The sequence below is a fragment of the Hemibagrus wyckioides genome, linkage group LG08 (genome assembly GCF_019097595.1).
Source record: "Hemibagrus wyckioides isolate EC202008001 linkage group LG08, SWU_Hwy_1.0, whole genome shotgun sequence".
Classification (NCBI taxonomy): domain Eukaryota; kingdom Metazoa; phylum Chordata; class Actinopteri; order Siluriformes; family Bagridae; genus Hemibagrus; species Hemibagrus wyckioides.
In genome coordinates, this window is record NC_080717.1 from 15,492,223 (window position 1) to 15,518,980 (window position 26,758).

The 26,758-nt window shown below is 38.7% G+C and overlaps 2 protein-coding genes across 10 annotated transcripts in view; both read left to right on the forward strand.

Annotated features, from left to right (window-relative positions):
* The window catches only part of atp11c (ATPase phospholipid transporting 11C), a 66,965-nt gene extending 56,171 nt beyond the window's left edge, over positions 1–10,794 (forward strand). Inside the window, exons 22-31 of one of the 7 annotated variants that reach the window (XM_058397609.1) lie at positions 228–373; positions 486–545; positions 1,149–1,276; positions 1,514–1,649; positions 1,741–1,806; positions 1,932–2,035; positions 2,294–2,450; positions 5,404–5,509; positions 6,416–6,447; positions 8,601–10,794. In XM_058397609.1, the coding sequence (XP_058253592.1) occupies positions 228–373; positions 486–545; positions 1,149–1,276; positions 1,514–1,649; positions 1,741–1,806; positions 1,932–2,035; positions 2,294–2,450; positions 5,404–5,505 (899 nt within the window). In that variant the 3' untranslated portion in view covers positions 5,506–5,509; positions 6,416–6,447; positions 8,601–10,794. Of the gene's footprint in view, positions 1–227; positions 374–485; positions 546–1,148; positions 1,277–1,513; positions 1,650–1,740; positions 1,807–1,931; positions 2,036–2,293; positions 2,451–4,010; positions 4,995–5,400; positions 5,510–6,415; positions 6,448–8,600 lie in introns of those variants that run through there. The other 6 variants (XM_058397607.1, XM_058397610.1, XM_058397608.1 and 3 more) reach the window with 6 other exon arrangements.
* Positions 10,795–14,563: 3,769 nt separating this feature from the next.
* Positions 14,564–26,758, forward strand: part of mcf2a (MCF.2 cell line derived transforming sequence a) — a 36,897-nt gene continuing 24,702 nt past the window's right edge. For all 3 annotated transcript variants that reach the window (XM_058396273.1, XM_058396274.1, XM_058396275.1), the window contains exons 1-4: positions 14,564–15,057; positions 22,923–22,991; positions 24,657–24,771; positions 25,096–25,186. In XM_058396273.1, coding sequence (XP_058252256.1) covers positions 14,964–15,057; positions 22,923–22,991; positions 24,657–24,771; positions 25,096–25,186 — 369 coding nt within the window. In that variant the 5' untranslated portion in view covers positions 14,564–14,963. The remainder of the gene's footprint in view (positions 15,058–22,922; positions 22,992–24,656; positions 24,772–25,095; positions 25,187–26,758) is intronic.

Consider the following 26,758-nt stretch of genomic DNA (forward strand, 5'->3'; position numbering starts at 1 on the left):
AATATCACAAACTCAGTTTTGCTCTTGTACTGAACCAGTATGGCTGTGATTACCAGTGGCATTCTGCCTACAGCTGTATCACCACCGTGCTGATATTCAGTGTAACAGCACTCTGGCTTGTGCAATATTGCTTAATTAAATTTAAGCTTAAAGTGTCTTATTTCATCAGTAGTATAAAGGCTTCTGTATAGGCTCACAGCCTGACTTGCTTTCTTCTTGTCTTTCAGGTATAAAGGGTAAAGAGGGGAGGCAGGCAGTCAGAAACAGTGATTATGCCATCCCTAAACTGAAACACTTAAAGAAGCTATTATTGGTGCATGGCCACCTCTACTACGTCCGTATCGCCCACCTCGTGCAGTACTTCTTCTACAAGGTAGACAAAAGAAATCAACAACACAAATCATGGTTTATTGTTTCATCCTGAGCAGATGTTTATATTTATTTATATATTTTTTCTTGTGTTTTTTTTTTTTTTTTGTCCTCAGAACCTCTGTTTCATTTTACCTCAGTTCCTGTACCAGTTCTTCTGTGGTTGCTCTCAACAGGTGGGCATGCTGCGAAAAGTCTATACTTCCCTCTCTGATATTTCCTTCCTCTCTCTGGCCCCTAATGATTGTGGTGTGAAGTGTACAGTGTCTCTGACCTGCTAAGAACACCAACATACTTTGTTTCTGTTTCCTCAGAAACAAGAAGAGCAATGCTTGATATGACTTTCCAAAAGCAAAATATATAGTTGATGTGCTTCAACCTATTCCTTCTTTCCTTCCTGTTCTTTGGAATCTTAACAAGCTTCAATAAATATATTTTTTTTTATTAAAAAAAAAATTATATTAACATACATTTTTCTTAAGACTGCTACAGTTAATGTTGGCTGTCATTTACTAGTTGACTTAATTAAATATTAAATTAAATATTCGGAGATTTAAACTACATTCACGTGCTCTGACTGTAATAAAAATAAGAGAGGCATTATGCTGCAACATGCACTGAGTTTATTGGATGCAGTGATTTAAAAAAAAATTGCATGTGGCCAAACAGCCAGAGTCTTTACTCTTGCTGTGGAATTGGCTTTCTTTGTGTGTGTGTGCTTTCCTTTGTGTTTGTATTAACCCCTTGTGCCCTGTCCCTGCCACCCCTGCCCTCTCCAGCCCCTGTACGATGCAGCCTATCTGACGATGTACAACATCTGCTTTACCTCCATGCCTATCCTGGCATACAGTCTGCTGGAGCAGCACATAGCCATTGAGGTCCTCCTACATAATGCCACGCTCTACAAGTAAGACACAGAATATTTGCTCCCTTTCCCATACTGTTGTCTAATGATGTAGTATAATTTAACACTATTTCATGTGAGGTCTGAATAACAAGGTTTGCTTTAATTTGGTCTTGTTTTAATGATGTAACTACATAGGACAATTTTTAAGAGTAACATTCACAAGATAAGGATCAATAGATTATATACTAGTGTACTCTAGATAGATTCTTTTTCTATAAATTTTCACTCTTTTTGTAGAGAGATTGCAAAGAACGCTATGTTAAGGTGGCGTCCCTTCCTCTGCTGGACCATATTGGGGATTTTCCAGGGGCTTCTCTTTTTCTTTGGTGTCAAATATCTGTACAACAACCCTGCACTGCAGGACAACGGCCAGGTCAGCATCATTTCTAGCTACTCTTTTACAGTGTTGTGTAGAGATGTGGCACAGCCATTTATCCACACTTTTCTGTGCTTTTTTTTGCCAGGTGTTTGGAAATTGGTCCTATGGAACAACAGTTTTTACAGTCCTCGTTTTTACTGTTACACTAAAGGTTAGCCCCGGAAAGGAAACAAGCAAATATCTTAATTTTTTTTTATTAATCTGCGTTTAGATTTGTTTGTGTATATTGTCAGGTACATTTCATTACATGTTTTCTGCTTTATTTTTCTCTATCAGCTGGCCTTGGACACACGGCACTGGACGTGGATCAACCACTTTGTGATCTGGGGCTCGCTGGCCTTCTATGTGTTCTTCAGCTTTTTCTGGGGAGGCATAATCTGGTGAGTGAATGAGGAGAGCACTCTAAAGCTAAATCTCTGTTATGTAGTATTATTGTGATGTCAAAAACCAGTGCTTTACTGAAAACTGACTTTTCAGTAGCAGCAACACAAGGGACTGCTATTTTTCTGCTATATTTCTAATGAGTTCTGGGGTTTGTCCAGTTTTCTGCATGTTGAATTGTGATATACAACAGATTACATGCAGATCCCTGCTTTAATGCCGCCACACTCCTGTCCACTTTCTTTTCCTTCTCCTAGGCCATTCCTGAGACAGCAGCGGATGTACTTTGTCTTTGCTAACATGCTCAGCTCGGTGTCAGCCTGGCTGGTCATCATCCTTCTCATCCTCCTCAGTCTCCTTCCTGAAATTCTACTGGCAGTCCTGCGTAAACCCAAGGGCCCCCGTGCTCAACAGGTACTTCCCACTTTTCATTCCCTGTCATCCACATTAAATTGTAACGTTTTCCAGTCAACATTGGAAACCTCAAATTGGAACAACCGTCATCAGCTGGAATTCCATTTACCACTGTTTTTCCTTTGTTCCGTTGTTCTCTCTCTTGATTCTTTTTCTCTTCATCTTGGAGCAGTCAGTCAGCAAGTTAGAAACATTTTAAGATCTTTCATCTTGTGTGTCGTCTTCTGTTGTCACTGTCCGGCTAACGGACGCAGAGTGAGCTGCACAGTAAATGGCATAAACTCATGATTTCACAATGCTAATGCTATGTTCTTACAAACAGAGACTTGCAGCCACAAAGTGAGCATCTGATGACTAGATGTGGGCGTGTCCATCAATCTAACAAAGTTGAAAAAAGTTTAACTTTAAGCAAGCGGGTTAATGCAGCGATTACGAGTGAAGACACACTGATGTGATCCATGGCAAAGAGCACACACTGCTTCTTCCTTCATATATATACACTAGTGATTTTTATACAGAAACAATATTTGGGCCAAATCTTCCTTCAGAATGTTTCATTTCAGCAGATTTGGAATGCTAGCTACGTCAGTCATCGATAAACATTATTACTATGGCAGCCAGTAGTAGAACTGGCTGGTGACTTTAGAATACGGCGACTGGCGATTTGCAGAGATAAAATCTCTGTATGTGTGAACATAGCATAGGGCAACCTCTAGAACCCTTTTAAAAGCGACAGTTGATAATCAGCTGAAATCACCGGCTCTGATTCGATTGAGGCTGGAGGAGGGCATATGGAGTTGATGTGCTTCCTCACACACAGCCTCTCCAGTTCTTCAAGCATGTCTAATAAACTGGCCAACTGCTGAGAAATGGCATATGCAGTCCAACTACGTGATTCACATATGATTAAATAACCCATCATCACTAAATTGGAATAGAAACAGAGAAGCTCTGTAAAAAGCATGCTCAGTCTGGCTATAAAGCTGCACACATTTACAGCACTGTTATAAATGACAGCATCATTTAACACTACTTATTTAAAATTATAATACAACATAAACCACAGAAATAATCATTCCTCTCACTAGTTTCTGATGGCACAACTCCACACACACACCCCAAGTAAAATTTACTATAAATAATTGCCCATTTTATTTTATTCTTTTTTAAAATGTTCTCACAGGTTCTGTGTAAATCTTGTGTGAATCTCACCAATAATATTTTACAGGTTTCTTGTAGAGGATGGTGTTGAATGTACAGGAAACTATACTTTTGGTTTCCAAAACATGCGTTAAATTGCCTACTTTTGACCCCTTTTTTCTTTCCTCCTTCCTTTTACCCCTCTTTCTTTCTTTCTTTCTTTCTTTCTTTCTTTCTTTCTTTCTTTCTTTCTTTCTTTCTTTCTTTCTTTCTTTCTTTCTTTCTTTCTTTCTTTCTTTCTTTCTTTCTTTCTTTCTTTCTTTCACTCTACTTTGTCTCTTACTTTTTCCCTTTCACATTTCTCTTTTCTCTCCCTCTCTCTCTCCTTCTATTACCCTCCTGTGTGGTTCGGCGCTGTAGAAGAAGCAGCGGCTTCCTTCCTCTGGGACCTCAACTATCTTCATGCTGTCGCAGACTGCCAGCACTCACAGCTTTTCCTGGAGTGACTGAGGTCTCTTGGCCCGCTCTTCTTTGTGTTTATGTCCGTTTCTTCCCCTTGTGTTCTGCCTGTCCTCTCTCCATACTCGTCTTTGTCTTTTCCCCCTATTTGTTGGGGTGTGTAGTCCAGAGAGTCTCTTGGCTCGGTGTTTGGTGCACTTATTCCTGAAAGGAATGCTTGGTGGGCTTCTTTTAAAGCTCGAATGCAAAGGGTGGTTCATGGTCGTGTGAAGAGGGAATGCAACGGAATTCCAGGGGTTCATGCTCAGGCCCTCTGGATGGATGAATGAATGTGTTTTTGGTTAGTGTGTGCTCACCGCAGTGAGAATGCTGCAGCGTGTGTGTGAGTTCTCTCAGCTGCCTGTTCCCCAGTGACCTGCTTTGTCTGTGCATGCCCAGTCTGGTGAATGCAGCACGCATATGCACAGATTATACCTGCATGTGTGCTGAGACAAGTCTACACGGTTAAATACACAGTTACTGTGGCCTTTCATCAAGTGTGCGTGTATGTATGTGTGTGTGTGTGTGTTAAAAGTTACAGAGTTTGTGTTTGTGTTGGTGCATATTTTTGTGTGTTTATGACAGAGAAACCTTTTAAGCCTTAACCTTTACTTTAAACCGCTTTACTGCTATTAAGGTGGTACAAGTTACATGACTTACATAATGAACAGGTCAGACTGTGGTGTGATATGAAACCTTTATCACTCGTATTCTACATCATGCTAAAGCCTTCTTTTCACTGGTTCCAAAAAATGGTAGTGTCACAGGGTCAAGTCAGGAGAATCTCTCCAAAAAAATCAGTTGTTTTTGGCACAATTAATTATATTGTATATATTATGTACAGGAAAATAAAAAAGTTACAAAATAGTATTAACAGTAGATTTTTTTTTTCTATACAGTTTTAGTTACATACCGTTCTTTAAAAATGTATTTGTTTAAATTATCTATTATATTTAAATACAATTTTTACATTTTAATTTATTTTAAATAATAAAAGATTTTTTTAAATGGATTTTAAAATATGTATTTAAAATATGTATATACATTAATTGCCTCTTTTGCATGCTTGTATGTATCCAGAGAGTCTAACATCACAAGCAAATTGTTAATGCATTAGTTCCAAGCGGATATTCATTCTGATTGGAGTCAGTGAATGTAAGCAGTGAAAAGGCTGTATAAGGATCTATCAGACTATAGCGTTGTCATCTGTTCTGTGTGTGTGTGTGTGTGTACGTGTCTTGGTTAAACTTTGCAAACACATACGTTTATTCCATGGTGTCCTAAGTGTCTCACACAGTCCCCACCCTTTCAGAAGAAGTCGGCTCTCTCGGGTGCAGGGGACAGCCTGTCCTCCCGATCTTCAGCCAGGCCTCTGCTCATGAGAACCTTTTCAGACGAGTCCAATACTGTCATATGAACAGGTACCAGACCTACCAATCACAGCCCTTTCTACTGCTCTAAGCTAACAGGGCTTTTCTCCTCTAAGGTGCTGCCCAGTCAGTCATGTCTACTGGAAAATTCCTGTACTTTCAGCCTTCGTCTGATCAGCTAGAGTTGTTTGTTTCAGAAGACGTTTTTATCACTACAAGTCAAATCATATTGTAAAATTGATAACAGCATCTGTAGATAGATTTTAACATCAGTATTCAACTAAACTGTGTCTAAGCTGTTAATCTAGTTCTATCCTTATTTCATGTAAAGTATACCTGTAAATATTAGGGAAGTAAAGTAAATTAAGGGTTAGGGTTAAGGTGGGATAAATAAAATCTTCGGGCAGGTTAAACAGAATGTTCCTTTAATCCTTGTAGAGAAATCCCTTCTGTTGAAAAGCTCTTGCATGTTCTGTTAGAAAATCCCCTGTGATTGGGTTCATGATTAATATGTGATTTTAACTGACCTGACTAAACCCTCTTCAGCTATGTTGGTCTAGGAATCTTATATGTGGTCAGGGTGTGTGTGTATGTGTGTCTAAATGTGTGCGGGTGTTCTGTGTCATCCATATACATATATATATACTTTGCAGCTTTGTCTGCATCAGTGGTCTTGTTGTGATGTGGGTTATTAATTCCGTCTGTTTCATTTCATTTGTCTGGTCTGTGTTGCATGTTTCATCCCCGCAAATACCTAACCTGCCTAAACCTGGTCAGTGTTTTGTGTATTTGGTTGGTGTATCTTGACCTTTAATGGGAACTTTGCACCCAGAACATGTGTTGTACGTGTGCTTTTGCCTGTTGTGAATGTGTGCATGGTGACTTGAGTCAGCTACAGATGAGACTGTGTGCACAGCTCACTCACCAGCATTAAATCCGCTTTTCTGTTCTTCTCAGCTGTCAGCGGAGACCCTCCTTCATACAGACAGGTAAAACCATGCCATTGATAACTGATGGCAAAGATGCCAGTGATCTGTTCTCAGTGGGTCTGTGTATGTTGTGCTCATTAGATTTTCGGCTTTTTATTTTATTCCTGTACAGTAGATGTAAACAGTCTACAACACCACTGTTCCAATTCCAGTTTTTGTGATGAAAATTGAAGCAAGATAAATCATGTTTGATCTTATTTTCACTTTTAATGTGCTTTAGCAACTAACATGATACAAGTGAAAACAAACAATTTAAGGTGAACAATGAGGAAACCTACCTGGTTGCATAAGTGCCCTTTAGTGATAGGTCATGTGACTGATCAGAATTAACCAGTCACATTCAAGCTCATGTTCAAAAATAATTTTCATTAGTGAAGCACGTCTGCTTGCTTTAAGAACATCAACAAGTGGAGAAAATGGGCAGCCACTGTGTCCAAGAATAAGATGTCCTTCCAATATTTATGAAATGACAAAAAGAAAACTTTGGGCTAGTCCTGCTTACTCTCTGCATATGACAACAATCCTTCACATCCAAACCCAGCTAAAACATGCTAGAACACTTCCCCCAGAACCATGTGGCCAAAATATGATGGCTGATGTTATAAGGGTAGAACCGTTTGGGAATTATTATAAAATATATACAAGGCAGCTGATCACCCAGATAATGCCATGTGGAAACATGGTGGTGGCAGCATCATGCTTTTTTCCTGGGACCAAATTCTAGTCAAGATAGAGGCAATCATGGATAGCTCCAAAGAAGGAAAAGTGGGTTGCCAGATCAATATGTATTAAGTGGGTAGACTCTAGATTCCTAAAACTGCTGAATGATGTATTAAGAGCAAAAAAAAAAAGCAACCAAAAAAATTATGCAACCAGGTTACTATAATTTTGTTTGTTTTCCAATTTTGCTGCTTGTTGTATCATATACATTTTGAAACCAAACAAAAAAATGAACACATTGTACACTGACCTCACATCTGACATCACAGGCTGGCTAACAAAATCAAATCAAAACTCAAAATCAAGCAATTCTCTAATCACTTCCTATCTTGCTGAAGAATTGGGATCGATGATTGACTTGTGTTGGTTGGTGATATTTTTAATATCTTACTTAAGGAACATTTCTTTGTGTTATATCTAGCAGGTCATAAGATTTTTATCTGTCTGTCTAGTTAATATTGAACCACATGGTCATTTCTTTTCTTTTTAATATATGAATTGAAAGATTCCCCTGGTTGCTGTGTCATGTAAATAAGCCCAAGTATGCAGACTAGTTAAATATTTAAACAGTTTTCAGTTTATAGCCATATGTTAAATAATCTTCTGAGCACTTTAACAGAACCTATAGCCCTGCTCATTCATGTTGTTATCCAGTCATGGGGCAGCAATGTAATGTGTAGAATCTTGCAGAAACAGGTTGAGCTTCAGTTTTAAAAATGTGTTCTCAGTGATTGTGACCATTGTTGTTGTTACCCAATTGAGTATTGGTTTGACTGTTGCAGAAAAGACTGCTGATCTCCTGGGATTTTTAGGCTGAATACTGTAGATTTTGCACAGAATCTTGTGGGGGGAAAAAACCCAAATAAATCCTGTAAGTGGCAAGTCTTTGGGTGGAAACGCCTAGTTGATGAGCAAGGTCAGAGGAGAATGGCCAGACTGGCCCAAACTGACAGGATTGCTCAAATAACCACTCTTTACAGTGATGATGAGGAGAAAAGCATCTCAAAATACACACTGAACCTTCAAGACTGCCCGCTGAAAACCATTGTCAAGTTTCTTTCTCCAATCTTTATCTGTCTAGTTTGCCTCCAGGTTTGATGTGCTGTGTATTCTGGTATGCTTTTCTGCTCACCACAATTGCAAAGGTTGATTATCAGAGCATGCTTTTTATCTCACCAGCCGATCCTGTCTGGTTATTCTAATGTTTCTTACTACTGACTGTTTTATTTAAATCCCAAGACATCAGCAGTTTCTGAATTACTTGAACCAGCCTTTCTGGCATTAACAATCATGTCATGTCAAAATCAATGAGATCACATTTTCTTCCCCATTCTGGTGTTTGATTTGAACGTTGGCCGTGGTGGTTCGGTTTAGAAACCCATGCTCTATGTAGAAATGATGCTTCATTGCATGTACTTCTGTTCTTACTACAGATCACCACCATCACCATATTGTCGTACAAGCTTCTGAAGGAACGCTACTGAAGGGCGTGGAAAAGCCTGAAGGAAAGATCCGCAAGGCTGCCTGTCCTCCTGCCTGGTCAAAAACGGACAAGAAAACGGGAGCAACCAAACGAAAATGAATCAAACCAACAAAGCCTTTCCATACCAGGCCTGGATCCAGCAGACTGACAGCCCTCTGGCTCTTATTTCACTTTGTTCCTTCTTCAGTCTTTTTCCATATGACTTCACATATGCACACTGTGTCGCTGGTCCTCACAGCATGTGCCACTTTTCGACCACCATGTTTCATGATCCATCCAACATTTCTTGCTCACCAGTGGGAACAGCTCTCACCAGTGCCACATTCCCTTATCATCCCAGTATCCCATCTTTCCTTCCAGGTTTCTGGTCTAGCTAATGTCTGACGTTTAAGATTGTGGGCTTTCTCGAAGATGCTGTATTGATGGCCCTGACCCTACTGGTTTACAAAGCTGCCTTTCAACAACATGCTGTGTGTGAGTTAAGAGAGAGGTTGTGCATGTGTTTTCCTGGTGTGTGTGTGTGTGTGTGTGTGTGTGTGTATGTGTGGTCAAGAGGCATATTCAAGTGTGGAAACTTTTCTTTAGTTCTCTGTCATATATTTGGGAGTAGATTATAGTTTCTAATGATGCAGGGATCACTTGAGACATCAGATTACGGATTACTGATTGTTAATAAGTGGATGTGTATTTCCGTCACGTGTTTGCTGGAAACCAAAAAAAAAAAGTCTTCTGGAGTGCCTGCTCTCCATAGCCTGTCCTGCATGTGTGATGATGTTTGTATGTGTGAGGTAACACATATTCAATCAGAGTGTGGAAAATAGTGCACAGTGTGTCTCTCTGTACTGGCCCACGCTCAGTTTTTCTCTTTATTGTTATTTTTGCCTTTAACACGAGCATAGCATTTGTCTTTGGCTCCTTGGTTCTGTCCTTTCCTTCTTTGCGCTTCTTCATACATTCCATTTCTATGTGCCATGGTTTCAATCACTTTCTCAATTCTTACGGAGTTTCCTTTTGGACTGTGTGAATCATTGACATATTTATTTACGTAGTTTTAGTCACAAAGGTTATATTTTTATGAGGTGTATCTTTTTATCATCAGGAACGGTAGGTTTAGCCTGTGTAATCCCACATGCTGGGTTAATTGGATGTTTGAGAGCAGGGATAGCTGTTCGATCAGCGCTTCACACGTTACTGGCTCGGTTTAAAGTCGGAGTGGTGCACGAGGTCACATCTCAATACGCCCTTTAACGAAAGCTGAATGATGTATTTATGTACTTGCTAGTAGCCCAAAGTGGGCATGAAGAACCAATTTTTGGCATGTTGTATTTTAAAAAAAATATCAAATTGGTCATGTTTCGAAATCATTCAGATCTGGAAGGCAGCGTGCAGCTCAACCCGAATTTAAACCAGTTGTATGTGCATTACTGTGAGAGCAGTGGCGTGTGTTAGACCTCTGACTGTGTCATGATGCCAGGCATCTTAAGCCCAGATTTCAGTTAGCCTACGAGCACTTTCTAATTCTGTCATTAATTGCTATTTTGTGAAAAGAATATACGTAAAAGCTCTATACTGTATTTTTTATTTAATTTGTTTGATGATTTATTTGGTCTGGGTTACACAGCCATTTAGCAGCAACATTCTGAGATAGTCTTTATTAGTCTGAGTCACAGTGCATGTGTGTACAACGCACACATACACCAGGCCTGGATGTTTGTGTGTGTGTGTGTGTGTGTGTGTGTGTGAGATTGTGTGTGTGAGACTGTGTGTACTCGGAATGGGTGAACGGGACCTGCTTGCAATGTTTCAAATACCTTTAAGTTACATCAGAGATGCTATTTTCACAGCTTATAACTGTTTGATTGTCATACCTGCCTGAAAACAAGAAAAAAAAACATTGACTGTATTTTTAATGCACCCTTTTCCAAGCTGTTTTGTAAGAAAATGGGGGGAAATTTGTCCAAAAAAAAAAAGATTTAAGACTGAGGGTGAAAACTAAGTGTCAGGATGTGGTGCTGATTGGAGTCAGCACAAGCTACGGCAGCCATGTCCTCTATGTCAGGACCCTCAGGCTCTGACCCTCTGAGCTGAATGTACCTCTTTAACACCAGTCTGTTCCAAAAAAAAAATCTTTATATAATAAAACTGTTTTGAAATCAAAGATCTTGTTGTCTGAGTTGCTTTATTTATAAATGAATTAAATAGAATTATTCTAGCAAAAATCTCTTATTTTAATCAGTGGTTTTTAATTCAAATCAATTGCTTGTTTTGTTAAACACTCTCCGCTGCAGCACGGGTTCCAGTCCCGGGCAGGGAACCAACCCAGCCAATGGAGGGGGGTTAATTTTCAGTGCCAGTCCCAAGCCTGGATAAAATGGGAGGGTTTCATCAGGAAATAGAAATAACGGAGTGGATGATCCATTGCGGCAACCCCAAACAGGGAGCAGCTGAAGGACATCCACAACTTGTTTTGTGAAAGCAATTTATTTAAATCCTGTGAGAGGCAGACTCTCTTATAAGGCAGGGCTTATAAAAATGTGACTGAGTTCAGCAGAAGCTTGGTGACACCTAAAGAGTGGATGAGTTTAGGCTAGTTTGGTATCAGTCCAAAATTTGGTACACCAATATAGATTTTCACCTGTATAAAACAATATCAAGCAGAAATTGAGGAAGAATTCATGTGCCAGTGGATACCAGCCCATACTCCCCCCTCCCCCCCCATAAGTCTCTTATTTTTGTCTAATGGTACAAGCAGAAGAAGAGACGGGGGAAATAATGATCTTATACAATTTGGAAACAGTACCTCTGGTGTCTTAGATTAGATTACTGATTTAGATCAGCAAACTGCATGGGATCAACAGTGAAAATTGAAAAAAAGAAAAAAAAAAAGGCATAAAAAGGTTGCAAATGGCATGATGATGTGTGTAAATGAGTCCTGAGATTAAAGTCATTAAAGACAGTACAGTGCTGTGAAGGTGCAAAGTGGAATGGAGGTAGTGAATAGAAATCCCTGCTGAAATGAGTGGAAAACGAGCACAAGAGTCAAACTGAATATAAGGTAACATCCGTAAGAACTTTCAGTCATAGGAGAAAGTGGCATTCTTAGAATTTGTAGATGCTGGGAAAATGTTTTATTTAATCTGTGAAAAAGATAGAAATACAACATCTGTGTATGGATCTTGAATCCATTTATTGCCAGCTTTATGCCATAGGAAAGCAAAGAGGAACAAGGGTTACATAAATTTTCCCCGTTTTCCAAACCACACAGCAGCTATTACCTGCGGCAAACACATGCTTCCTCTGGGACAACTTTCTGAATGGCTTCTCATGTAGTGTCACAGGGCAAACTTGGAAAAAAGTGCCTTTCTTTTGCCCCTTTCTGCCCACATGAGCCATGATTGGCTTAGGTCGCTGTGATTGACAGGCAGAGGGAGAGAGTACACCATTCCTCCCACACAGACAGCAAGGACCAATTCTGCTCCTTTGGGCCCAGTCCACTATTAAGCTGTTCCTAAAGGAAGGTGAGTGCTTCTCTGTTGTGCCATTTTTAAGTCACAAAGGTTTACCATTAACAGGAAGATGCAAACCAAAATGAACTATGGATTAACGCCAAATACGTAGTGTTTCCCTAACAATCATATTATCAATGGGCAAATTTAAGGGCGATTTCAATGGCCACGCATGCATGGACCCAGCCATTGAGGCGATTGTGACCCTCACGCCAAGATAAGGTACATGGTTGTTTGCTACCCATTGGTAGAATTGGGAAAACTAGGAAGTGCAAGACCTCTGTAAGAATAATCTACAAATTCTAGCCAGATTCTTATTCCAGATAAAATTAGAAATGCATGAATTCTAAGATCTTTAATAAATATTTTGGGTATATAAAATTGCCAAGCAAAGAGGTAAAGAAGCGAGTGCAGGCAGGTTGGAATGGGTGGAGAAATGTGTCGGGAGTTCTGTGTGATAGAAAAATATCGGCGAGAATCAAGGGGAAGGTGTACAAGACAGTGGTGAGACCAGCCATGCTGTATGGTTTAGAGACTGTCCCCGAGGAAGAGACAGGAGTCAGAGCTGGAGGTAGCAGAGCTGAAGATGTTGAGGTTCTCTTTGGGAGTGACAAGGTTGGACAGGATTAGGAGCAAATACATCAGAGGGACAGCTCATGTTGGACGTTTGGGGGACAAAGTTAGGGAGGACAGATTAAGATGGTTTGGACATGTCCAGAGGAGGGAGAGTGAGTATATTGGTAGGAGAATGTTGGACATGGAGCTGACAGGAAGGAGGCAAAGAGGAAGGCCAAAGAGGAGGTATATGGATGGAATAAATGAGGATATGAAGCTAGTGGGTGTAAGTGTTGAGGATGCAGAAGATAGGGATAGGTGGAGAGAGATGATTCGCTGTGGCGACCCCTGAAGGGAAAAGCCGAAAGAAGAAAATTGCCAAGCAACAATTTAGTTTTATTGTTAAATATTATAAGGTAAGAGAGTAGAGAAGGCAAGGTAACTGATCAGACTCCTACATATTTGAAATAGTTCAGTTCAGTTTAATTCAGTATAGTGCTTTTAACAGATATTTTCCCAAAGCAGCTTCACAGATATTAAGATGAGAGTGGCTAGGGAAAAAATGGTTACCTATCCTCTTCTGGGTGGCATTATTCTTCAACATCTGTATACTACAGAGTCACTGAGTGCTAATTGTATTGAGAGGGTGATTAGGGAGAGCATCACTTTCTTTAGGTTACAGCAGCAATTCTTAAGTACAAGTCTACAGTATGCAGGAGTGAATATTCACTGAAGAAAGGGTGAGACACTAACATCAACTGTATTGGTGAAATCTTTAAGATGTTGAATCTCAAGGCTTCATAAGGCAGGTCTGGAGGGTGAGAAGCCACAAGAGAAGAAGTGTGACAGGTTCAGACATCACAATCTCCTATACTAGAGTGGTTTAAAAGAGCAAATTGAGTCAAGGGTAGGATTCTGGCATCTATGACAGTATAACTAAAAGGGAGAGCCTAGTGCCAAATATTTTGAGTGGTAGTTCATTTCCATTCACGCTCTTTAGCTAAAATATTAATGGTGAGAAGGTGTGTATGCTTGTTTTTCCACTCATCTCTCTAGCACCTGGTCTCTGAAAGAGAGTAAACCTGTGCTTTTTATTTAGAATATTTCAAGATCCTACAGAAATAGCTGATCGTTATTCAGGGGTTAATCAGACTTGCTTTACTGATGGTGGGTGTATGATTATTATTTTTGCAATTGAATTGGTTCTGAGCACAGTTATATGCTCCATTATTAAAGGTGGGCAAGCTTATGTAACCAAGTTATAGTACGTTTATTCATTTTTTTCCAAAAAAAAAACCAACCTTTTTGTTTTATTCGTTGCTATGTAAGGTGGAAAATGATCTGACATTATTTGATTTGTTTTTTGATTAGAATTTTTATAGAGTTTTTTTTTTTTTTTTTAATATATACAGATGTTCCACTGGCCCTCAGTGAGCAGCTGTCATAAGTATAAGTTACGGAAAATGATTTCCATAAAAGAGCAGGAACTGTAACTAATGTGGATATCGGAAATTGCTGGAAATGAAACACCTATCTGCAATTGTTCTTTGACAATATGTTCTCTATGCCATGTTTGTTGATGTTTCCAGTACCACATTGCTCTGTTGTTTTCTGATACGGATAGTGAGTGCAAAGCACTCACAATTTTTTTCGCCCACATATTCATTCACTGTATGTGTGTGTAAGTGAGAGTACCAACACACATAGTTTCCTGATGCCAGAGCTTCCACTGAGAACACACAGCAGCAGTGGAGAGCATCTGCCCCTCCTTCTGTGCCAGGCTGACCAATGAGGGGCTTGGAGAGTGCAGTACAGGGAGGAGCTTTGGAGCTGGAGTGTCAGCAGCCTCACACAGAGCTGCAGCACTGACGCACTCTCATCCACAGTGGTGTGTAGACAGAGGAAGAGAGCTGTTATGGAGTGCCACTTTATAGATAAGGGGATACAGTTTGGGACAGGATGATGTCCTTACATATAGCATTTCTCTACCGTACCGTATTTTTTCTGTGTATAGCCTGACACCTCTCCTGGTCCCAGCATTGTGTGTGCTTGGTGTTTTCCTAGACGACATCCTGAGCTGGAGAAGCTGGAATACACGCTGCACTTCATTCAAAGTGACTATCAGGAGAGAAGCCCTGATCCAGCTGTGGGCTCGGTACTTTTCACTACTTTTAGGAACTGGTGGAAGGGGAGGATGTGAGGGCCTGGAAGGCCCGACGGTGTGGTTTTCCCCCCTGAAACGTGGCTAGGGAATGGGCCCAGGCTCTCCTCTCCAGCCTCAGAGAGACATGGAGGGCTATTACAGTCTTCTGCAGGCTGGCACTGAGCTGGAGAACATACTGCAGCGTGAGTACTCATCACACACACACACACTCCTCCTGTGTCCTGGGTGTATAGATTAAAGGACATCCACACAGCCTTGGTTTTAACTTCTGCTTCAGCTTGATTGCTCACATTGTTCATCTGTATGCTGGTGCAGCATGGATTATTATAAACCCTGAAACAAATATGACTCAGATTCTGAATTTGTTGTTTATTATGTGCTCATAGAATGTAGTGGCTATGCAGTGTCGATAAAATGTGTAAGGCTTGAGAAGATGCAGTGATCATATTTCCTTACAGTATAATATGATATCAGTGTCTGGACAATGTCTGTGGACATCACAATACACTGAGAGTATCTTGGCTATGAGTGAACAACTACTTCGATAATAAAGAGCTGATTGGATATGAAGTATATATTTGCTCCTAGTGTTTTATTTTCTTTTACTTGCTTTTTCTTTTCTTGCTGTTAATATCATCAAATTGTAGCTTTTCATAGTATTTTTAATAATAATGCCTTCAGTATAAACCTAATATACAATGATATGTATTGTGAAAATGCTAATAGTATGATGCATCATTCTCCCCTGCCCCTAATTTTGTCTACACTGTAAGATTTTGTTAATGCATTTATTTCATAATGAGAATGCTATGCAGACCATCCTTGCTAGCAGATGTTATAATCCTCATTCTCATCACACATGAGATTTAGAGCAGTTTCACTGGGGTGGGATGGGATGAGAATGACACTCACATAGCGCTGCACCAGATGGCAGAGCAGCCACCAACACAGTAGTTTACCCTCCTGCCCCGTATCTCCTTCTCTTCATTTCCCCCTGCCGCTCCAGAACATGGCTTCGGCCTGAAACAGTGACTCAGCATCTGAGTGCTGTACTGCCAACTTGACCATCCAGTTCACGTTCTTCTCTCCCCTCCACAGGCACACACTGAGAAAAAGTTAGGGATGTGTTCTGCTGCCTCAGAAGTATTCCACAAGCTTTGACCTTATGGTTTATTGTTGTATCATATGCTGACTAGGTCACAGATTCTGTGTGTGGTGCCACTTTATTGGCCTCTGCTCCATTTGGAGGTAATTCTGCAGCAATGCAGGTCTATTTTTACCTGATGTTATGGTTAGCGCTGTCTAATGACCAGGGTAACATGATCCAGCTGTTATTCTCAGACTTGGGTTGGTTCAGTGTACCTAGAAACTGATGTACTTTTGTAAAAAAAAAAAAAAACAAACATCTTGTGCAATATACATAGAGTCATTTTAAATCTCCACTGTCCTATATATCACTGTACTCTAGAGTAAAGACCAGAATTAGAATCCATATTCCAGTTGTCCAAGTCCTCATTTCTAAAGAGGTTCTTCATTTCTAGTAAAGTTGTTGTATTTGAAGCAGGCTGGGAACAATGCCATGTCAAGCCTAGACAATGTATAGTTGATTTCCTTTGGATTCAACACACTGGAGATACAGACACACATGAAAATTAAATTATAGAAATATTACAACATGATAACGATTACAAATCTCTCTAACAGACTCTGTTTCTGTCATATTCTTCCCCACTCACTCAAGACCAAGCCATTAATCCTTGTTTAATCCTCTTTTACACCAAATGCCCTGAAAACAAAGTCTCCTTTTAGGGTAAGAAAATATGATCAGCTGTCAAAACTGCCCATATGGGTGTGTTTGCCTAGTGTGTGTAAGATGGATGTGAGTCACTGCTTTTCTGTTAGGTTGTGGCATCAGCGAGGAGGAAGGAAATTCACATTAACAACAAACACAGGCTTAGTGATAAATTCAACTCTAGCTTTGATTGCATTGGTATATTAGGTCAAAGCAGGAGTGTAAATAAAGTCAATGGAGAAAAAAAAATGGTTGGTTGTCCAGAGACTATTCAGAGGTTGTCCAGTTGGTTGTCCCGAGTCCATGGCTGTGTGCATCAGATGATATGATCTAAATGTTATCCAAAGCGATTACAGACTCTTAATGTGGTGTTGCAACGCCAGGTGTGAACATATAGCAGCTCAGTATTTGAAATGTGAGGGAAAAAATCCATAGTCATACATCTAGACATTGCTATTGACATGTTTAAATTGCTTGCTAATAAGGCAAGAAGATTTCAGAATGTAGGTTGTGTTAAACAGACTATAAGTAAACTTTAATTACAGCAGCAAAATGTAAAAGAGTTGCACAAAGCCCAAGGTTAAGCTTGATTATTGTCCCCATTGAGCAGCATGAATAGATTTTCGTCATTCCTCATCTGTGTATTATGGTAATGAGTTAATCTTGCCAAAAATAAACTCACTCTCAATAATAACACCAAGTATGAATCAGAGTTTTATGGAAGGGGTTTGTGTGTGTGAGAGAGATTACAAAGGGTATTATTAAAATAATAGTGCATTCCATTCAGGAAAAAAAAACAACATTTAGGGTGATCACCTAAGGGGTTTCTTTGCCTAAATTACAGCGGTTGTGGGAGGATAAGGTATCTCTCGTATCTCCCGCCATGTAGTCCAAGGTTCTTAACAGTAATAACTGTATCAGAATCAGATAAACAATAAAAGATTTTATCCACAAAAAGTTAAAAACTAGTTGAAAACCTCTTTTTCGGCAGCTGAGCTGTGCGTGTACACACACTGAGCAAATACACTGGTCTGCAAACATCATCTGAGCACCAACTGTTGGTAATAAAGGAGAGAACTGGCTCTAGGTCTATGTGCTTTGCTTTGGGCTATGTGCGTAAAGCCAACATAATGTCAGGACATGACTGGATCCTCTGATAAAAGGCATTTTATTGGCATGGAAGAACAAACATGGAATAGCATTCAAGCATTAAATGAGCAATGCAACATAATTGTGGCTGGGGGTTTTTTTAACATGCATTTAAACTATTATCTCTTCTTACAAAAACTATTCAAATTACTAGAAAAATGATCTGCATGTTAGGAATAAACATCTAGGACTGTTTGTCTGTTTATGTTTGTTGTTTTCTTATGTCGTTTCTTATGTAAAGCTGCTTTGAGACAATGCTCTTTGTTAAAAGCACTATACAAATAAAATTGAATTGAATTGAATTGAATAAACTGACTGAAGAGGCAAGAGCTCTCCTCAGTTCATTTTAGTCATTTGTTTACAGATTAAGCCACTACTTCTTAACTTATAATGTTAATTCAAATTATGCTAACATAATGACAGATGTTATTGTGGTAGATTAATTAATAACAATGAAATATTATTTAAAAAAAAGTGGAACACTGCAATCTTGGTAACTGAATTTTGAATAAAGGATGATTAGACATTATCTGATATTTCTTATTATAAGATTATTATATAACAAGACTATTTCTAGACATTTATTAATTGCAGGCTTAATATTTTTTTATTCTTTGAAGAGATAATTTTACTTATCTGGAAAAAAAAAGTTAAAATAAAAATTGGATGCACGGAATGAGTGACAAATATCTAAAGATATGCTTTAAAACAAAACGTTTTTTATTAAAGATAAACCGGTTGACTATGACTATATATATATAAGACATCTAAGACATTTCTCTTGTTAAGATATACTTTTTTACACTCCCATCATGTGAAAACATTTTCCACATGTCTGAGCTGTGGGGTAATGTGGCTAAATGAGGAAAAATTATCCAATCCTGTCTAAATTATATCACAAAAATACTTACACTACCCCAAGACCATGTGGCATAATGTGTCTGATGTGACCTGCGTAGAACTTTTTATTGGCTTAATTATAAAAGATATCACTCAGAGAATGTCATGCCACTGGTGTTCAAGTCAATATAGAGGAAATCATGGATATCACCACATATCTATTTGCCACAAAACTGCAGGCTTTGATTAGACAGATGAAGATGGGATGGAATGACTGAAAGAGGGCTGTGCACAGGAGATCCCTGTACAGTTTGATAGATTTAGGGGATTTTTGCAAGGAAGAGTGGGAAAAAATCAAGTTGTGCAACACTCTTGCCTAAATAGACTGAGTACTTATATAAGCAATAGGTGTTTTAACATTGTGTGTACACTTATGCAACCAGATTATTATTATTTTCCTTAAAAAGGAACACCTAACGACTAGTAAATCCATGTAGTAGTGCACTGATGCTCACAAAGGGTTGTTTGGTCAGACATTAAATATTTATCTCTGATTGAGTGACTTCATTCATCACGTCCCTCTCGGGCTGCCAAACCTTTCCACTGGCCCCAGCAGCCTGCTATGCACAAATAATTACATTGTCTCTTAGACCCTTATACAGTTTTAATGTCCTGCATTTATTATTAATTAGTTAGCAGCATCAGCCTCATTTTAATGACTGGCACCTGTTTTCGTCATCTGAAAACTAAGTAAATAAGAAATATACTGTATTACTGTTCTCTTTACAGATATAAACGTGATTTATAATATTGGATCAGCATGACGTTAACTTACATAATAGAGTATTTTCTAGCCAAAAAAAATGATCCAGGTAGGAATCAAAATTGGTGCGTTACTTTACCAGATACGCCTGTAACATTTTGTTTGGAATACCCATGGTACAAATTTTATATGAGGGCAACATGGAACGTATAAAACACACCAGGACATGGTTGGAACTTAAGTGACATCCCATTCCTAATCCATAGGGTTCAATATGACGTCGGTCCACCCTTTGCAGCTATAACAGCTTCAACTCTTCTGGGAAGGCTGTCCACAAGGTTTAGAAGTGTGTTTATGGTAATTTTTGACCATTCTTCCAGAAGCGCATTTGTGAGGTCACACACAAAGAGAACGAGAAGGCCTGGCTCTCAGTCTCTGCTCTAATTCATCCCAAAGGTGTTCTATCAGGTTGAGGTCAGGACTCTGTGCAGGCCAGTCAAGTTCATCCACACCAGACTCTGTCATCCATGTCTTTATGGACCTTGCTTTGGTCACTGGTGCACAGTCATGTTGGAAGAGGAAGGGGCCAGCTCCAAACTGTTCCCACAAAGTTGGGAGCATGGAATTGTCCAAAATGTCTTGGTATGCTGAAGCATTCAGAGTTCCTTTCACTGGAACTAAGGGGCCAAGCCCAGCTCCTGAAAAACAACCCCACACCATAATCCCCCCTCCACCAAACTTTACACTTGGCACAATGCAGTCAGACAAGTACCGTTCTCCTGGCAACCGCCAAACCCAGACTCGTCCATCAGATTGCCAGATGGAGAAGCGCGATTCGTCACTCCAGAGAACGCGTCTCCACTGCTCTAGAGTCCAGTGGTGGCGTGTTCTTGAGCTAATCTGAAGGCCACATGAAGTTTGGAGGTCTGTAGCGATTGACTCTGCAGAAAGTTGGCGACCTCTTCGCACTATGCGCCTCAGCATCCGCTGACCCCGCTCCGTCAGTTTACGTGGCCTACCACTTCGTGGCTGAGTTTCTGTCGTTCCCAAACACTTCCATGTTCTTATAATACAGCTGACAGTTGACTGTGGAATATTTAGGAGTGAGGAAATTTCACGACTGGATTTGTTGCACAGGTGGCATCCTATCACAGTTCCACGCTGGAATTCACTGAGCTCCTGAGAGCGACCCATTCTTTCACAAATGTTTGTAAAAACAGTCTGCATGCCTAGGTGCTTGATTTTATACACCTGTGGCCATGGAAGTGATTGGAACACCTGATTCTGATTATTTGGATGGGTGAGCGAATACTTTTGGCAATATAGTGTATGTTATCGCTTATATTACATTTGGGTTTGAGAAGACATACCATGTCACCAAGAATCTTCTTCCATTTTCGAAAACTTAAAGAAACAGCTCTATCTTTATTACAAAATGCATAAATGTTAAATAAATGTCTCCTCACAGAAAATATCACCATATAAACAATTACCCTCTTTTTCCGCACTATTTCTAAGGTACATCTCCACCATGCAAGTCTGTGTTACTATAGAAACAGTACCACATTAGAACAGCATGTTAATATAAACCTGTAGTATGTGTTGTAGCTAGAACGACACTGTTAAAGCAAGAAGACCTTCTGACCAATCAGAGAAAAGTATAAAGACGGTGGATTAGGCTAGACATCACCATACGTTATTCCATTTTAACAGTAGATTATACAAGCACTGTGTATGTTCCATGATATTTAGTTTAGCTGACAGTTTTCTAGCAGCAGTTACATGTTAGTTAGCAATGGTTAAGTTATAGTGATGTCTCACTTGTTGCTCTGAGTGATGTAATGCACAGTATTGTCAAATACCACTGAGTGGAATGGTATTTAGAAGTCAGCTGTATTATATTATGGGTGTATTACCAGTGAAATTGTTGTAACTGCTGTAAGGGAGTTTAGCAATACTTCTGTAAGAAATGCTTTAAGTTTTATATTTAAATGCAACAGTTCCGAGAGAATCTGGAGGCATGATTCTGGCTGACAGTTGTCTCAGTTGACTCATGTTGACTCAGTTTAACTCAAATTCATCATTGCTGTCTTAAGATTTTAACTGTTTTTTATCAAGGCCAACCCCAAAATGACTCCTTGAAACAAACAAAGTTTAGGGTGGGGCATAAGACATATTTTCCACCTGAGATATGTGGTATTCACCTTTCATTCAAAGAGTACAATTACAACATGGATATTGTCAAGTATGTGCAGTAATGTCAGACTCAATTTTACTTTATCTCACCTCTCTGGAAATTACATGACGATCACACATACACCAAACATCAAATACTTGCTGTTATAAGCACACTCATTAAGCATTATGTTAAATCAAGTCTAATAATAAACTACTGACAGTTATAGGCATAATACATATAAGGCAGGACAGAAGTTTTCCAAACCACTGTACATAATTTCATCATCCTTTACGAGCTGCAAGATAACCTGATGTATTTCTCAAAAGGTGGGTTCTGTCTCCCTGGGTTTGTCACCTCCACATCTTGGCCTTACTGTAGGTTATCAGATTTTCAAGTGAAGAGACTTCTATCATCTGCCGTTGTGGCCAGTGGCATAAATATAGATGGTTGTTGAAGATTTCACTGGACTGAGAGGGTCATTCCTTGGTCAGATTTGCTCAAACACTCTCCCAGTTGTTTACAGGACAGTTAAAATAAGAAGGCGCACACCAGCAGTAATTAACTGGCTCCTCGGTGTCTGTGAGTGAGGGTCCATGGTTTTATGACTCCTCTGGCTAAGCAAGGAGAATTCCTGTGCTTTGTGCTCAGTTTTATTTCTGCTCAGTTTTATTTCTGCTCATACACTCCTATCCATTTTTAGTGTAGTCTTAAGCAGAAAATCAGGTGTTATTAGAGATCAAATTACTGAGAACTGGCACAAATCGTTTGTGTGTTTTCAGAGTTTAAGTCATAAATAGAATGTGAGGTTGCTGGTGATATGTAATCCTACTAACTACTTACTATGATCATTGTGCTATGTGGTCACAATCCAGGAGAATCCATCAGTGTTTCTAGGCTTTTATTACTCACTCTGCATAATCTAACCACATATCTTTTGCTATTAATTTCACTGAGCTACTAAACACTATACTTAATGCTTTATAAGTGACTCAGGCACATAAACACTTAGTCTAAATAAAGGTACATCCCAGGAATGAAGCAACAGAAGTGCAAACTTCTTCTTTTTTTTGTAAGAATGCATGTGATTTACGGTGTAACATACTGCAGGTCTGATCATGTGTGAGATTTAGTCAGTAATGTGATTACACTGAACATTCCTGCTTAATTTTGCCATGTGAACACTGGGGTGGCATTGTACCTAAAATTAATCTTGAAAATATCTTCATTTACGTCAGGATTGCTTTGTTGTAGCGATCATCACCACTAAAACCCATTACGTTCTCAGTGAGATAAAAATGGTGATTTCTTTCTATTTTCTCTCCAGAGGTGTCAATTCCTGTGAGTATGAAAGAAGTGGCTGGATTTATTGAGAAGCAAGTGGCTTATTTATCAGGTGAGTTTGCCTTCATGGTGTCTCATTAATCTTTGCTGTAATGATGTGCATTACTCTGAGATGATTTCTCCAAGCATGCAGATATTATTGCTTATTTATACACTCACACATTTATAGGTACACCTGCTCATTTAGACAGTTATTCAATCAATCAATCCCTTTGTACCTGCACAGTTCAGACAAGCTGAAAAGCTTCAGTTAATGTTTACATCAAACATCAGAATACGGTGACTTTAAACCTGACATGGATGTTGGTGCTCGATGGGCTGGTTCAGATATTTCACAAACTACTGATCATCTGGGATTTTCACATACAACAGAATGGTGCAAAAGTCTGTTAACTAAAATGATCACAATTTGCATTTGTGGTGAGCAGAAACGCCTCTCAGAATACACCCCACATCAACACATAACATTACACAACACATTAAACCTTGGGGCAGATGGGCTACAACAATCAAGATTACCAAGATAATCAAGATAAACAAGATTAAATCAGGTCCTACTCATGTTAGCTATGAATCTGAGACTCACCCAAACTTGAAGACTGGAAAAAGACAAGGTGATGTTTTCCCCCCTTATTTTTCCTTGGCAAGTTTGGGTGAACTGTGTCCATGAGAGCCTCTTGTTCTTCACGGACAGGAGTGGAATCCATTGTGGTCTTCTGTTGTTGTATTCCAGCCACTTTAAAGTTTAATGTGTTGTGCGTTCTGAGATGCTTTTCTGCACGCCACAGTTTTTGCACATCGACTAGGTCTGTAACTTTAAACACTTGTTTTGCACATTACTTATCTTGTTTTTCATCTCATTCTCCATATTTATTCCTAAATCTCTGTATTTGTTATTTGATATATTTTTTATATTTTGTACCCTAATTTGGGTTTTTCAGTATTTTTGTTATATTCCTTCCTATTTTATCTATTACCTGTGTTTGTGGATACTGCTGGAAACTGTGAATTTCCCTTTGGGATAAATAAAGTATCTATCTATCTATCTATCTATCTATCTATCTATCTATCTATCTATCTATCTATCTATCTATCTATCTATCTATCTATCTATCTATCTATCTATCTATCTAAAGAGTGATTAAATATCGTACTATGTCTATACTATATGAAGTTACTATATCTTTCATGGCAGCTAAAACTAATTCTTAATCTGGCCATTTTCCTCTGATCTCCCATTTCCTTTCACAGAACTGTGGCCCACTTAGTGTTTCACACTACTGTGTGTGTGAAAATCTCAGGAGATCAGTATTTTCTGAAATACTCAAATCATCCAATCTGGATGTCACAGATATCACACTTTTTCTTCCTTCTGATGTATGATGTGAACATTAACTGAAGCTCTTGACTTGTATCTGCATGATGTTATGCACTGTGGTGCTGCCAGATGATTGGATGATTAGATACCTGCATAAATGTGCAGGTGTACAGGTGTTCCTATTAAAGTGACAGCGAGTATATATCTTGCTCTGTTTTTTTTTTTCCTATTAGGAAGTCAGCCAAGCAGAATGTTGTGACTTATTCGTTTATTCTATAGATGCACAAATTCTTGTAATTACAAAAAGCTTATCCATTCACACCTATTTCACTGCCATCCATATTTACACCATACATGCGTGATCAAGGACATAAAAGCACTGTGATCTGATCTCTTCAGGGGGCCGTGGCGAGGATTCTAGTGTCATCATAACTCTCCCAGAATGCTCAGATTTCAGTGATATCCCAGAGGAAGCTCTGGCTAAAGTCCTCACATATCTCACGTTGATTCCACGGTATGTGAGATTCATTTATCTTTTCCTCTTGCTTCTTTTCCTCCTTCTCTCTTACTGCAATGCAGCACAACAATGCTAGTTTATATATTCTGTCCCAGTAAAGTCAATGCAGGCTGCTACATCTCAGTTCTATAGCTACTTCAGACATCTCAACATTACTGTATAACCATATGCTTAAAACCTTTTTAGTCATTTCTCTCCCATGTAGCATTTTTCATCTTATTTAGCAGCATACTGTATACAGTACTCTTTACAAGCATTAAAAGATTAACTCTTTAGTTTCTATACTGCTCTTGTCTACTTATCTCCTGCTGTTGTTTTTAGTGCACGGCAACCTGGAGTAAAATTTATCATTATTCTGGACCGAAGACTTGATACCTGGAATTCCATCAAAACAGCACTTGCAAGGATAGCGGTGAGAGATTATCACAAATATTTTCACATTCATTGCTATCTTAGCTCTGTTTACAACATATATATGCATGTTAGTGGTGAAATGTTTGGATTTTAAAGTATATATTCTAATGTTGTGATTATTGGGGCTGCACACTGAGGCCCATGATAACTTGGTATTTGTCCATGGTGCTGAATTGGTTGAATTGTTTGAATTGTTCTCTGATTTTAAATATCACTTGATGCAGGTTTCATGTTATATCATAGTACTCAGAATAATGTTACATAGTAAACAGAAAAATGCTATAATCATAGTACAGAAATACTTATTAAGGAAATTTGTCACAATCATGTTTTATCATATTCAGCATGTGAAAGCTGGTGGATTACAATCCCTGGCAAAAATGATGGACTCACCACTCTTAAATGATGTTCACCCAGATTTTGTTTTACTTCATAGCAAAATGTTGTTTAATAGCTGAACATTCTGGCTTTATGAAAAATAAATGAGACAAATTCAGTTTAATTATTTTAATTAATGGCATAGATTAATTTCCAGAATAAACTGAGGGGAAAAAAATACGGAATCACTTTTTCTAAAGCAAACACTGACACAAATCTAAATATTACAGCGCATTAGTCTGCATTTACAAGAGAGTGCTTACCTTAATGAGTTGTGGGACTTAAAAACATGCCCCAACAAAAGAATGATCAGTTAAAGCAAATGAAAGGATTATAAAACTCCTACAAGTGTGGCAAAAGATGTTGATTCTTCCCAGTCATCTGTGTCTAAAATTTGGTGCAGGTATAATAAGGGATTATAAAAGTTATAAAAGGCTAAAACATATGGCTAGACCAAAGAAAATGTCAAATCATCAGGATAGAAAACTCAAAGAAAATGGGATGGGATTTACATAGAAAAGCAAGAAACACCAAAAGAAGCAGGTAACAAAAAAAACAAGGTTAAAGAGAAAGAGTGTGGATGATTGGATTTAAGTGATATTCATTAATAAATAATGAATCTGCATTAGACAAGGAGATGATGCTGGAACCTTTCTTTAATGCTGTTTTAATGAAACACATCAAGATAACTCCCAGAAGAAAACCAAGAAAATCTAATTTTCTTAGCCATTTATTATATGGTGTTGCATGTAAGGTAAAGGACCAGGAGAGTACCTCATTAGTGCACAGCCATTCCATCAATAGAAAATAATTTTAATGTAGACAAATTCTTTATTTAGGAAAATAATGCATCTTGCTAAAGAGCAAAGTGTGTTAAAACTTACTCAGTTCAGTGACATGGCCAGCAAAACAGTTTGGATATCAGTCTGATTGAAAACTGATGTTAGAGGTGCTATTCAAGAAAGTTGTAACCATCAAGCTTGATGGAGAATATTGATTTTTTTTTTTTTATTACAAACACATTACTCACATTAGTACAGTTTTTATGATGATTCCATACTTTTTTCCTCTAATTGATCCACAATAAAATATGCCATTAATTAAAATAAATAATATTTAATAAATTTAAAAAGAAAATGTTTTTTTTCTCATTTCTAGGATTACTTAACAGAGTAAAAAAACTGTGTGATGA